General features: G+C 37.3%; 1 protein-coding gene across 1 annotated transcript; it reads left to right on the top strand.

Moving 5' to 3' along the window:
• Positions 1-199: 199 nt before the first annotated feature.
• Positions 200-9,042, top strand: MRPL38 (mitochondrial ribosomal protein L38). Its single transcript, XM_015819712.1, has 8 exons — positions 200-303; positions 1,692-1,871; positions 2,443-2,577; positions 2,672-2,880; positions 4,523-4,595; positions 6,579-6,625; positions 8,084-8,199; positions 8,898-9,042. Exons 1-8 carry the CDS (start codon positions 237-239, stop codon positions 9,040-9,042), a joined length of 972 nt encoding a protein of 323 aa, XP_015675198.1. The 5' UTR covers positions 200-236.
• Positions 9,043-14,047: the final 5,005 nt, after the last annotated feature.

Raw genomic sequence — 14,047 nt, 5'->3', positions numbered from 1 at the left:
ATTTACTGTATTATAGTCTCAGTGAAAAGTCAGCTAATTTTAAAGAAATTAAATACACGACTTACTATAGTATACGATTATACGAATCGAGAAATGAAGCGGAGAAGAATTATTGAAAGAATTAAAATATTTTGCGGGCACTCGAGGAAACAACTTCGGCATGACATCATTCCTATGCGCCGAAAGTGCTCTGATGGACCCTTTCCAAGAGAGGGAACCTAAGAATTTGCACAAAAATGGCGGCGCCCGTTTTAAACGCCGCCCTGCGCGGATTCCGGAGGAGCAGAGGGTTTAGTACTACTGGTGGGTGACGCTAGAACGGAAGGGGAAATTGGGGTATTTTTTCGGTGATCTTGCAGCGCTTGGTGGAACCGGCTTCCCCACGTTCATTTTGCATTTTAGAAATCCACGTCTGACTATTCCTCTTGTTAAATTTGGTTCCATTATATTCCAGTGCATCCCTGTGTCTGGAATATTGCTATCACCTTTATGGATATTTTGTTGAAAGGCCCCAGGAATGATGGTCTCTTCATTTAGAATTTCTAAAGGATGGATTTAGGTTTTTCTGCAAGCATAGTATGCATTTTAACTTGTAAAGTTCTGCTAAGTTTTCGTTCTCTGTGCTGCAGATAACCGGACAATCATACAATAATAGACTACCGAGGCTGAAAATATTTTGGCAGATGGGGTTAAACCTTGCACCAGCGGTGCACATCTCTGCTGTTCATTTGTTGATCTTTTTTCATGTTTCTGTGCAAGAAATTTGCTTTCAAAGGTGGATCCTTAAAACTAGCTTTTTTTTTTAATGCAGTCAATTTAATAAAGGCTAGAGAGGTGTTGGATGCTAGAGAGGTGTTGGGTGCACGAGGGCCAAGGCATTTCTTCAAAATCACAAGAACATTGCTCTCGACATGTATAAAGAGATTGGTTATGCATGTATCACTTTTTCATTCTGTAAAATTTTATCAACAATGCCCACGAAGGACTGAGCCCAGTTTGAAGGGGACACTAGTTATTTGTGTTCAGTTATGGTATTAATAATTGTGCATTTGTTTTGCATTCAGTATTTGGAAGCTAACATAAAACAGATTATTAACATTGGCCAGTAGTATTGGTGCCTTTTTATGCGTGTAAGCATTGTATTGATTTTGATTGCAGCTAAAATACTTCGTTTTGAGTAGTTAAAATTATTTATTCTGTGACCACTCATTGTGTAAATTTCCAATAAACTAAATGTAGATACAGATATAAAGGTATCTAATCTTCATTTTAGAAGAAGAGTGCAGTTGCTAACTATTCTGTTTTTAAAAGTCATCTTGGAAATAGCTTTTATACTTTTGCAAATGGAGAGATAGAAAAACTGATGGTATGTTTTGGTGCTATATTCTATTTATTTCATACAATTCACAAATAAATGTAGAAATGAGTGTCATGATCCAGTGTTTGATTCTTTCACCTTTTTTCATACTGTGTTTAGGTCTAACAATTTAAACATGTAAATTAAATGTAAATTTTAATATAATTATCTGCTTTTGCAGTCTTTTTTCTTCATTTTGCTCCTGTTTCCATTGTGGGATGGTTACATTTGAATAGGAGAAGCCCAAATAAAGATCTAGCCTACTATGTTTTTGATCCAACAAGATAATTTGTTACAAAAATACAATTTATTTTGTTTTGTGTTTTTGTTTTAGCTGTCCTCTGCAAACTGGGTGTACCTCTGGGACCAATGCCTAATGAAGACATTGATGTTAGTAACTTGGAAGCACTGGAAAAGTATCGTGTTTTCACTCGTTATTTCAAGGTAGCAGAAAAAGAGAATAAAAAAACTCCTTGGTGGCGAACATATAAGAAACACATCACTCCAGAAGAAGGTATTAACCATGGAGGAGCACAAAAGCCTAGCCCAGATTTTTTTCCCCTCCAGTAGCTTTGATTAAATAGTTTAACGTTTTCCCCAAGGGCATAATGCATTTTGTATACTTATAAATTTTATTGACCATGATAGAACATATTTTTGAATAAACATAATGAATTGGATAGTAACATTCAATTCTATTAAGAAAGTGATCAGGAAAGTATAAACAAAATAAAGTTGATGATTTGGCTTTTGTAATTATATCTTGAAAATAAAACAGAACAATTGTTTTAGTTCAAAGAGCAAAACATCTTTATTGGAAAAATGCATCGATTTGTTCCCCCTTTAACTTGTAGTGAATTCTGCTATCATTAAGAATTCTGTAAATCAGAGATTCCAAGTCTACAACAGGCACTTTTTACATATCCTAAGATGGAAAATAAGTAGTTATTTTCACCTTTAAGGCATGCTATTTAAACAAGTTTGGTTCTGCCCAATTTTTCAAATAGTTATGGATTATCCATCAGTAAGTTGTCTAGAAAACTGCAAGATTTATTTTGCATAATCTCTTTTCTTTTAAATCTTAGATAAAGAGGCAAAGATCGACATTGGTCTGCCTAGTCTTCCACTATCACGAAAAAATATATCTAAAGAGAGAAAGGCTTTTAGGAAGCAAAATTTAACTAATCCGGAACTGGAACAGGCATCCTGGCTCAAAACATGTATGTTAGTAACCGTTCTCCCAGCATTTATTTCCTTTGCATTCACAAGAGTTTATCCACTTTGTTTACCTAACTATTTTGTTTCTGCTTGCAGTGCAGATTCCTCTAGATGATGTCAGAGCTGAATGGGAAAGAACCAGTGGCCCATATCACAAGCAACGATTAGCAGAACACTATGGACTGTACCGGGACTTGTTTGATAATGCCCTGTTTGTTCCTAGAGTGCTTCTAAAAGTGGAATATAACCAGAATGAGGATTATGTTATGCCAGTTTATTATGGAAATGTGGTTACTCCCACAGAGGTATTATACCAAAAGTAGGAGCTTTGAGATAAAATACATGCTTTTTTGGTTTTGGTTTATCTGCTGCTCGTGTATTAGATATAAGACACTAAAGTAATTTTCCTGGAACGTTTCACAAAATTGTGTGTAATGAGTATGTTATTACTCTAAACATGTTAATAGTTATATGTTTTCTATGTATTAATATAGTACTCTGCCAGCAGAATACCCACATTGCAGGGCTACAACTGTTAAGGTTAAGCTGCATGAAATCAGATTCACTATAAGTTAATTCTACAATACAACATCTAGTAAATAGGAATAATTATAATCAAAATTATAATCTAGGGCTCTCTTTGTCAGATTAGCTACAGGTAATCCTTACTTAATGACCACTTGTTCAGCAACTGTTCAAAGTTACAACAGTGCTGAGAAAGTGGACTTATAACTGATCTAGAGGATGTGGCTGCCACAATTACATAATCACAATTTGGGCACTTGGCAACCAGCATGGATTTACAATAGTCATAGCGTCCTGGAGTCATGTGTTCACCTTTTGTGACCTTCCCTACCAGCTTCTGATCGACATAACATTGTGCTTGACAACATATGGAAATTTGCTTAATGATCACAACTGGAACTGACATAAGTGATGTTTTACTTTACAACTGGGTCGCTTAGCAGTACAATTACCGGTCTCAATTGCATTGGTGAGGACTACCTGTGAAGTGAATATAACTTTAACTTTCATATTAAATGTTTGCATACTATTATTCTAGTACAATACCTGAAGCAGTTTTCAACTAAAATGCTGAAAATCAGCAATGAATTATTTTGTGCAAAAAAAAAAGTATCAGTTGCACCAGTAAAGCATGAGTAAAGCAGAAACTATCATCATCTATTAAATGTCTGGGACCATAAGATGCTCTTAACGTATCACATAATCATGACAAAAGATGCTTCAACTACTGACTCTCAACCTTACTTGTAAATTTTGCATGGGCTAGCTAGATTAATCTTACAGAATTAGATAGTTTTTTGCAATACTGTAGGTGTTTGGGTGAGATTTCTGTTATCAGTTAACAGCAGTATGCTCTTTTTTATTGTCCACAGTGTCCCCCAAATTCATGCAGTAAGGAAATTTGTCTTTGGACCAGTTATTTTCTCCTATTTGTAACCTAAAATGGAAGAAAAGGAGTGTGTAAATCAAGATTGTTATTGTATACATCCTGGGTTGAAAATAATCAAATTCCCCAAACATCCTGAAATATACTTTCTATCCACTTGTGTGATATAATGGGGACGTCACTACATTTCCTTTTGCAATTCACGGCTCCCAAAATTTGTCCCCACTCCCTATTTTTTTCACTATTGCATCTTGCTTTTAACTCCAAGGTTCCTTGAGAATGTTAGTTTTGATTGTCCATGCTGCAGTCATCAAGAAATGACATAAATGTCTGTTGACTGATGTGAAAATTGTGAACAGCCAGGAGAGCAAGTATAATTTAAGAACACAAATTATTGTTATTTCAACTAAGAAACCACTCAACTCCTCAGCAACTCTGGATAGCTTACAATTAAAGTTGTAATTCTTTATTCAGGACCATGGTGGGGAGTGGGGGAATAAGCTATTTAATACTCATTGTCATATTTTCCTGTTTAGGCTTTTAATACTCCTGAAATCTCATTTGAAGCAGATGAAGGAACACTTTGGACTTTGTTGCTCACTAATCTAGGTAAGTGCCATTATGTTAGGAATACTTTCTTAGTATGATAGGATTTCTTAACAGTTGGAAAAGATTTTCCATTGCATATTTTGATGGAGCTTCTGATTAAAATCCAGTTGCTGCAGCAGAAGCAGACACTTTTCAGTGAAAAGGTCTGTAGAGAAAAACATCAGAAATCTTGTAAGTAAGAAAAACTTCCTAGATCGGGGTTCCTCAAAGTGGTTAATATTGACCCCCAGAGTCAATGGGACTATTCAAAGAGTCGATAAATGGCTGGGGATCAATAGCAGATTATAAATGGTCAAAGATCAATTGGGGGTCAACCTTTTGGGATTTCTGTAGAGTTCCATTCCAGTCTCTAGTCCTGAAGTTGAGGTGCAGCAAGACAATGTTACCCAGGGCTGAATGGTAAGTTGCTGGCGAGAGCAACCTTGAGTTGTCCCTTCTACTATGGTTCATTGCATAGTCAGCTAGATGTTTAGACTGGATTTGGTATGCAATGGTGGCGAAAGCTGTAGCTCGGGTGTAGGATGAGGGTGAAGGTTCATTCTCCGAACTTGTGGATTGGTTTCTGAATGTTTCATTACAGGCTAGGTAACATCTTCAGTGGAGTTTAGGGGATGTCAGTGTCAGTGTTCTGTTTATAAGGGCTTCAGGTGTGAGTGTGTCAAGTGAAGGTCTTGTGATGGGTCATCAGTGAGAGGCTTGTGATAGGGAGCTTACTTCAGGTCAGGGTCATTGGAAGGTGAACTGCTGGTAGGAGAGGGAGACTTGCGTGGGTTGGTTGAGGGTCCGTACCGTCTCTGGTTGGCTGTGTGGTTGATTTGGATTCTGAGGAGTTTGTAGGCTGGTTGTAGGTTGATGTATCTGTTGATGGAATTGCTTGTGGCGTGCCAGTACATTGACAGAACACTGACACTGACATCCCCTAAACTCCGCTGAAGATGTTACCTAGCTTGTAACAAAATGTTGGGAAACCAACCCACAAGCTTGGATTTGATATTTTTATCCACCTATCGAGACCTTCGCAAGGACCTGGGATAGGCAGATGTTGTTGTTTGATGATGTTAAAGGTGTCTATTATTATTGTTTGTAGTATTAAAGTATCAAATTATTTTTATATAATGTTTTGGAGTTGATGAACAATTTGAAAATGCATGAAGGGTTGTTGAGATGAAGCGTTTAGGGATCCCTGGCCTAGATCTTTGTTCAATTTAATTTAGATAATTCTTTCTTTTGTAAGGTAGACTGGGCATTTAAAAGGAAGATTTTGCAAGTTCTAGATGTTTTTTTTTGTTCCTAGCCTGTGTTTAGAACTTGTAGATGTTGTGAGCAACATAAAAGAAGGCTGCAATTTTTTTCCCCAAAGCTGACAAAGTTGCACTACTATCCAAACTCAATTGCTGCTTTGCCTATCCAGGTCCATTGTAGGCTTTTGCTGAAATATTGCCTGCCAGATCTGGCAACCCCAATGAGTCATAGATTAAAGTAAAAATGTTCATAGTAAATAGCTATATTCATTTAATTAATTAATCTCTATGTCACCCATCCCACTATCCTAGTGATTCTGGGAAGCTTATAATTTAGTCTAACCTCAACCCCATTTTCTAGCCATTTTAGGCATCAGAATATGAGGACTCCTCATTTAAAGAGATCAAGCAATAGTTAGAAAAGTTTTGCAATTTTTAAGTATTTTATTATAATTTAATTGTAGTTTTAAAATCGGTAAGTGACTAAGGATTAATATGTGGTACAGATGTATCAGAACTGGGAGGGGGTTTATTTTGTCGAATGTTCTTTATATACAACCTTTATCTCTAAGTTTTTTTAAAAAGCCATTGTAAAACTTTGTTATAGTAGCGTGAAAAATGAACTGTTGTAGTAAAAAAGAAAAAAAAACTGAATATGCTATAGCCAAAACAGTATAATAAAGACATACTTTGTAAGATGAGTTGTATATTTACCGGGTTTTTGTATACCTTGTTTGTACAGATGGACACCTGTCTGATGGCAATTTGGAGTACGTCCATTGGTTGGTGTGAGTATTAGCACTGTACCAAATTCAGAATAACAGAGTTGAAAGGGACCTTGGAGGTCTTCTATTCCAACCCCCTGCATTGTGGGTATCATTTTCATATTCAAAGGAAATCTGGAACAGAATCTCAAAATTTAGCTACCAGTATACTATCACGCTAATTTTCCTGATCCACCCATAATTATAGAACCATAGAATGTATGGATTAGATGGGATCTGAGTCTAGCCTATTCTACTGCTCAGTGTACAGTCTACTACTGTTATGGCAATCCCAATAGATGGTCTTCAAGCCAACAGACTCCACTGTCTTCTGTTGATGGAACAGCTTATACTGTTAGAAATGTGCCCTTGATGACCAGCTGAAATGTACTCCTTTTTCATTTAAAATTATTCTTTCTTTCCCTGGAACGTATTTGACCACCTCTGCTCTGTGTTTTATAAGGCAAGTACTTGAAGCCATTAGTTTTTAAATAAATATCTATGATCTCAATGGTCCAAAGCTAAGAAAAGAGTGGATATTGGTTCTTTGGCTGTTTCTACTTTTGACAAGCCAGTATGTTTGCCAGATGTGATAATAACTGGACCATTCTAACAAGCCAAGGAAGATACAACTGAAATCCCATATTGTCTCTTTCATCTATTTAATATCTATCCAATATTCTACTTAGTATAAGGCAATTTTAAATTGTTTAATGCTATACCAAAGTAACACCGAGTTCAATAATGCCACAAGATTATATACGAGTGATTTATTTTCCCTCAAGGCAAAAGGGGGACAAGAATATATGGAACTAGAAAACTAAGAAGATGGTGTGTATTGCAAAAGTACTAGAAGGAATGAAGCCCAGTGCCTTCCAAATTCTTAACCTCAGCCTTCCCCAGACAGGACACTTTCTGAATCTGAGGGTTTCAAGTCTCAGAATTCTCTGCCCAGTGTGGCCACAGCAAAGAATCTAGGGAATTTAAAGCCATACATCTTAAAAGTTGGTGGAAAGCTGTCTGACCTTCAGTAAACTTTATAGTTTTGAATTGTCTAATCGGGAATTCTTGTGAATTTGACAGAACCCCGAGGATTGCATTGATTTCTGAGACTATAATGTAATACTGGTTAGAGCAGAGATGAGATCCTTGGAATCCATCAGCAGTCTACCTGGTAAACTTAAAAGACCCTGAGGGATGTGCTCACGGTTTCCCCATGGCTGTACACTGCCCAGATAAATTGCTAGCAGCTTTTGCCAACTAGCAAGTCAGTTTTGCAAGGGAGCTTCCTAACCTTTATTACTATCCTCATTGGAATAGCTCTAACTTCCCCAAGATAAACACTACTTCTATCCTTTGGTGGCTCATCTTACTTAAGAAACACACAAGTCCCCTCATTACAGTCCGTTTGTACAAACCTAGGAGAAAAATATAGTTGTCCCCTTTGTAGGGTCCGTTGGTTTATCTCCGTCCCGTTCTTTAGACGGTAATAAAGGGACGTAAAGGTCGGTCTCCTTGTCCTATGGTAGCGATGCAGAAGGAAGATAAGTTTGTCGTGGCCGGTATTGATTTTACTGAAGATGTGCGGCCAACACCATGGTAACTCTTCATATTTTCCATATAATGATGAAAGAAGGTTGCACTGGGATATTACCTCTTATCTCGGGAGATGACAGATTTATGAAGGAAAACTGAACAGTTTAAGATATTTCTGATATTAAAAATAAACAGTCAACATTAAACAGTTCAGTTCAGCAGACAAACCAAAAAAATAGACACAGCACAACTAGAAAACAAGCACAACTAGCTAAATGGCTTTAAATGTTGAAACCTTTTTATTGGACAGTAATCTGTACGTACAACTCGTTGGGCTGCTTCTTTGGGTAGAAATCAGCATATGGCCCATAGTTATATTAAGTAACTCTGGGGTCTCCCAGTGTGATGCCTACAGATAGAGGGGGGTAGAGGTGTTGGTGTCCACTAAGCTCTGGTTTTTTTTTTAAATGGCTGTACAATGAATGTACAATGGAAGGCAGAGGGAACACAGTCAAGATAAATCTGCTTATAAGGGGCTGTTGAATAGGAGAATTGGATATAATTCTCTCATTCCAGAAACCTCACATTTGTTTAATATTTAAGCCAGTTTTAAATTGTTTTTTCTCACTTTCACTTTCACTCACATTAAATTATGAAACATAGTACTCTATTGTCATTTTAAGAGTTCAGAAATTGGAATAGTAATAGATGAAGGGATTACAAAAGGCAAACCCACTGCATTTGCATTTTCATCTCTTCAGTCACAGCCTCAAGATGAGAACCTTCAAAACATTTGACTTCTACAAGAAGCATCAGAGTGATATGACACCAGCAGGACTGGTGTTTTTCCAGTGCGAGTGGGATAATTCTGTCACAAACGTCTTTTATGAGCTTCTTAGTAAGTAATGGACCACATGTAAAATATCTACAATTTTGCATTTTTGGGGGGGTTGAAATGAAATGTTGGGACAGGCTTAAACTTTGTTATCCCCCCCCAAAAAAAACCATTATATGGGGTGGGGGTGGAATGTAAGCTGTAGTTTAAACCCAAAATTGATAGAAACCGTAACCTTCCTCTTCAAAAATTCCTTGATAAGTCACTCTTTTATAGAGTCTGTTTCTTGTAATTGGTACTGAAATAGAATGGCAGAGAACTTGCAAATGTACTTATAATTTAGCATTCAGTAAATATGAATGGAATAGAAACTGCAAGTGGGAGTCATGTTTAATAGGGTGCTGGCGGACTTGCTGAGCATCCTACTCCTAAGACTTATAATAATAATAATAATAATAATAATAATAATAATAAGAATAAGAAGAAGAAGAAGAAGAAGAAGAAGAAGAAGAAGAAGAAGAAGAAGAAGAAGAAGAAGTAGTAGTAGTAGTAGTAGTAGTAGTAGTAGTAGTAGTAAAGTTGGAAGGGACCTTGGAGGTCATCTAGTCCAACCCCCTGCTCAGGCAGGAAACCCTATACCATTTCAGACAAATGGCTGTCCAGCCTCTTCTTTAAAACTTCCAGTGTTGGCACATTCATCGCTTCTGGAGGCAGGTTGTTCCACTGGTTAATTGTTCTAACTGTTCCTGTATTAGAGCAACTACTATTGTATATTTTCATCCACCATTAGATATCAGCACCAATTCGTTTTTCAGTTTTCAAAATAAACAATTGCTGTCTTCTGTTTTCATGATTTAAAAAGAAAATCTTAACAAATTCCACCAATTTCAAACCTATCCAGATTTAGGTCTTATATTCATTTCATTTCAGTATATTTCTGTCCCCCATAAAAAGTTTAATTCGCCACTTCCTTCTGTAGGAGGGTGGGGCAAAGATCCCTCTCCTTCTCACTTTCGGAGGCTTTTTGTTTCTTGGGGTTCCCCCCCCCCCAGGAAATCAATTATCAAGTAGAAGAGAGAAAATCAGTGTTCTTACCCAGTTCCAAGCACATTGTTTACAGTTAGCTTAAAATGGTGCTTTTGGGCTTCGGCTGCTTGTAGCTTGGGCTAGACTCTGGAATTAAGCTAGCCTTTCTCCTGCTGGTTTCTGGAGGGCTTTCCCTGAATGACCGGATCGACCGCCATCTCTCTACAGTCGGTGGGGCTTCCCTCCTTTGTCACCTCTCCGGGGCGACTTTAGGTCCATTTAGGGTCCCCTAACAGGCAGAAATCGGCTGTAGGGTGCGGAGCGATCCCTCGGCTGCTGCGCAAAACCGGAAGCCAGTAATGATTGATTTATTATGTGGCATCAGGTCAGCATCAACTTTTAGCAAGCACATATATCAATATTCTCCCTGATGATCTTTCTTTAACCTGATCTTTAGGTCCTCCAATAATGTGAACATCACAACTGTAAATGAGCCCATCTATTTTATTGCTGGTTGTCTTCTTCTTTTTTTTCCTTCCTCCTTTCCCAGCATTAACTCCTTCTCCAGAGAGTTAGGTCTTCACATAATGTATGTGAAGTAGGATAATTTGAACCTGGTCATTCGTACCTCAAGTGGAAACCCTATATTAATTTATTTGATAATCCATTTGTTTGTTTTCTTGTCTGTCCACAGTGTACTTAGGAGTCTTCTCCAATACCAAAGTTGAAAAGTTTAATACTCTTTCTCTTCTGTTTCTTCAAAGTTCAAGCAGTAACTAGTTTGAAACGATCTTGCTTTTTGAAATACTAATGCTAAGACTATTGAGTGTTGTACTACTGCGTTACATTTTAAGCCATATACTGTTAGTTGGTACAGCTTCCAGGCCTCAGTGGTTTTACCTAGAGAATAACTGACTGTAGAAATTTCAAAATTATTTAGTCCAGGAATTTCTGAACATATCAAAAAGTTACTTGAGCAAGAAACAAACAGAACAGATAATAATCAGCAGAATGTGATTGTGGATCAACCACAATCTGGACATAGATTTATAATTACTGAATTCACTTCTTTTCAATTTACTAGGAAGGGAAGGAAGCATATGGTTTTTGGGGGCACTGTGAAAATACTGCAAATCATGACAGATAAAAGATAGAAAAACGATGAACCATTAATTGGTCAACCTACTATATTCTTAGAATTCTAATCTCGAACAAAACAAACATTAAAAACTCTTCACGATTGTAAGAGAAAAGGAAAATATCTGTACTTCCTTGGTCACAAACTGAAACAAGACGGTGGGTTTATAGTAGGGGGGGTCTTCTTTATAGGTGTGGCAGTTGGAGACTCCATGGACCTGTCCATGTCCCTGTCACTACTTGGGTCCTATGGCATTTACTGAACAGAAGAAACGCTTCTTTCCATAGGAGACCCGAACAGAATAATTTGTGTGTTTGGTCCAAAAAACAGAAGTCCATAAAATATAACTGAAAGTCACCCAGCTTATCTTATTCTTACCACCCACTTGGAAGAAAATCCAGTTTCCATCTCTCTTGTGTATATGTGTCACAGATTTTGTTATTATTATTTTTTCCAGTATTTGATCAAGAAAACTTGAAGAATAAAATATTTTTATTTGAATAAAATCAGACAATACATTACATGTTGCAAAGTGTTCAATCGCCACAGAACCTGGACTATGCATTATCTTTCATATTAAAAAAGAAAAGCATGATTTCAAAATATTTGAAACCAGTTTCATGGGAAGAAGCCCGTGGAATTCACTTGCTGGGATTGTCTTGCATAGGTGTGGGCAGCACATTCCCTCTGTTTCCAGTGTGCCTGCATTAAAGCCTCCAACTAAAGAGTGTTTTCCTCTGAGCCAGCCTTGACTACTGATGACTAAACAAGTCCCTGCAGTTTTCTTGGCAAGATTTTCAGAACTGGTTTATCACTGCCTTTTTCCCAATATTAAGCGTGACCTAACTGACTTTGGGCCTAAGGCAGGACTAAAACTCACAGTCTTCAGGTTTCTAGCCAAATGCCTTAACCACCATACCAGACTGTCCCTCAGGGCCCAACTATGATTACAATTGATAATTCTTCGGGCAATCTTCAGGGGTGGCGAGTTATGTTTTTTTATTGTCTTTATATTGGGTTTTTATTCTTTGTAACCACCTGGAGTCCCTGGGAGTGAGTTGGGCAGCCATATAGAGCCATTGCAAATAACTACCAATGTGTTTCTGAATGAATGCTATTGGAAACTTACTTTAGATCATACCCTTAGAATTTAATTAAGGATGAGACATATCGCAGGAGCAGCTTTATACAGCAATTTTAAGAAAATATATGGCAATATTTGGAGGAAGATGTATTCCGTTATTTACATTTAACTTAAATTTGTAAAATGTTACACTTATGTATTTATAACTTTTTAAAAAGTCCTTAATGATTTTGTTACTCTCCTAGCAGTTTAACAAATAAATAAGATGTATTGTGTTACTCTTTTCTCATTTTTATAAGTTCTAGTGACCTTTTCTAACTTAGGACTGATGAACTATGAAGCCCAAAATTTAAATAATTTTCAAAAAGTTAGCCAAGGTCTTTGAGGGAAGAATACTGAGGATCTTTTGTAAGAGTTTGGTCATTTTTTAAAAATTATCTTTTGATGCTTGCAAAAGTTACTGCCTCTTAAGTACTGTTCTAGTAAGTTCAGGGGCTAAGCAAGCATTGCCATTTTTTCTGCTTCTAGAGGGGATTAGAATTATGGTATCTTGAACTTTTTATTCAATGGGGTATGGATAGATCTGTGGTTAATTATGAGAAAAATGAAAAACACCTATTTTTTGTAGCCATTCTTTGTTTGACACACACTAAAGGATAAAACAGCAACCAGGTAAATATCATGAATTGCCATTGTTTCTGATTTGTGTTTGTGTTCACTTAAGTATCCCAGAATTGTAAAATTGGGGAAGATTTAGTTTCTGATCTGGCCATTCTTGTCTGAACTCAGCGATTCAGATGCTATTGCCAGCACTGCATTGAAGTCAGCTCAGTTCTAGGAAAGACTTAAACCAGAAGTCTTCAGCAAAGTTTTACCTCATGGAGACTAGTCCAAATGATCACTATGGGTCGGGTGTTGACCTTTGGAAACTTATACAGATAACTGCTACAGAAACAAACAAACCTTTACATACTAGTTAACAAAACAAAGGTTCTAGCTAAAAAATTCCATTGGATTAAGATGTTTAAGATTGGGCAGAACTTGGACCAGGAAAACGTCTTTAGGGAAATTGTCCCATAGTCCAATCATCACAACTGAACAATCTTATTCGGATCAAACCCTGAATAATGAGCATAATGTAGCTTTGATTTTGGTTTAAGGTATTATGAGGCCAGCCATTCTGGTTTATGTGCCTGGGATTATGCTTTAGCACAATGTGTGATCCCAGCCAGTTATGGATGATTCAACAAACCATAGTTAGAAATCATGACTTAGCCTCTGTGGGACAAGAATCAAAGAGTGACTTGTGGTCAGAGCCGTGAGGAATTGACTAGCGTGTAACTGAAAGCAAATTTTGGACTCCAGAAATGTAAAAATGCTTTTAAAGTTTATTCTCCCCTTCAGCATTCTGGAACAGGGTAGGCAAACAAAATCTGACTCTTCGGAAATATAGCCAAGCAGACTAAGAACTCAGAAAAACATTCAAAATGTAATGCCAAACTCCGGAGCTTTCTCTGTTTTCTTTCTAGCAGCACCTTCCTTGGCTAAGCTCTGGTTCCCTTTTGCCCCTCTTGACTGCAGCTTGAGGCACCAGCTCTCTTCTCTGGGAAGGCAGTGACTTTTGCCAAAGGCAAGCAATGTAAAAAGGTTTTGTGTGCCGACCTGAAGATCATTTACAGATGCCTGCAAAACAAAAACATCCACCTTTTCCCATCTCCTCTACATCTTCTGCTTCATCAGAGTGGCCTTTATGCTCAGCAGGCACTGAGTCTGCCAAAATTTTCCATTCTGAGATTAGGAGGTTTAATCACCAGGCTGGAGTCCCCCC

This window comes from Protobothrops mucrosquamatus, unplaced genomic scaffold (assembly GCF_001527695.2).
Source record: "Protobothrops mucrosquamatus isolate PMUCROS unplaced genomic scaffold, P.Mucros_1.0 scaffold969, whole genome shotgun sequence".
Classification (NCBI taxonomy): domain Eukaryota; kingdom Metazoa; phylum Chordata; class Lepidosauria; order Squamata; family Viperidae; genus Protobothrops; species Protobothrops mucrosquamatus.
Note: the sequence above shows the minus strand (reverse complement) of the source record. Positions and strands in the feature narration are given on the sequence as shown.

Excerpts from the sequence above, each read along its gene's own strand:
- MRPL38 (XM_015819712.1), top strand. The coding sequence starts at position 237 with ATGGCGGCGCCCGTTTTAAACGCCGCCCTGCGCGGATTCCGGAGGAGC. Across the intron at positions 304-1,691 it reads CAGAGGGTTTAGTACTACTG|CTGTCCTCTGCAAACTGGGT; the intron begins GTGGGTGACGCT and ends TTTTTGTTTTAG. Across the intron at positions 2,881-4,522 it reads ATGTGGTTACTCCCACAGAG|GCTTTTAATACTCCTGAAAT; the intron begins GTATTATACCAA and ends TTTCCTGTTTAG.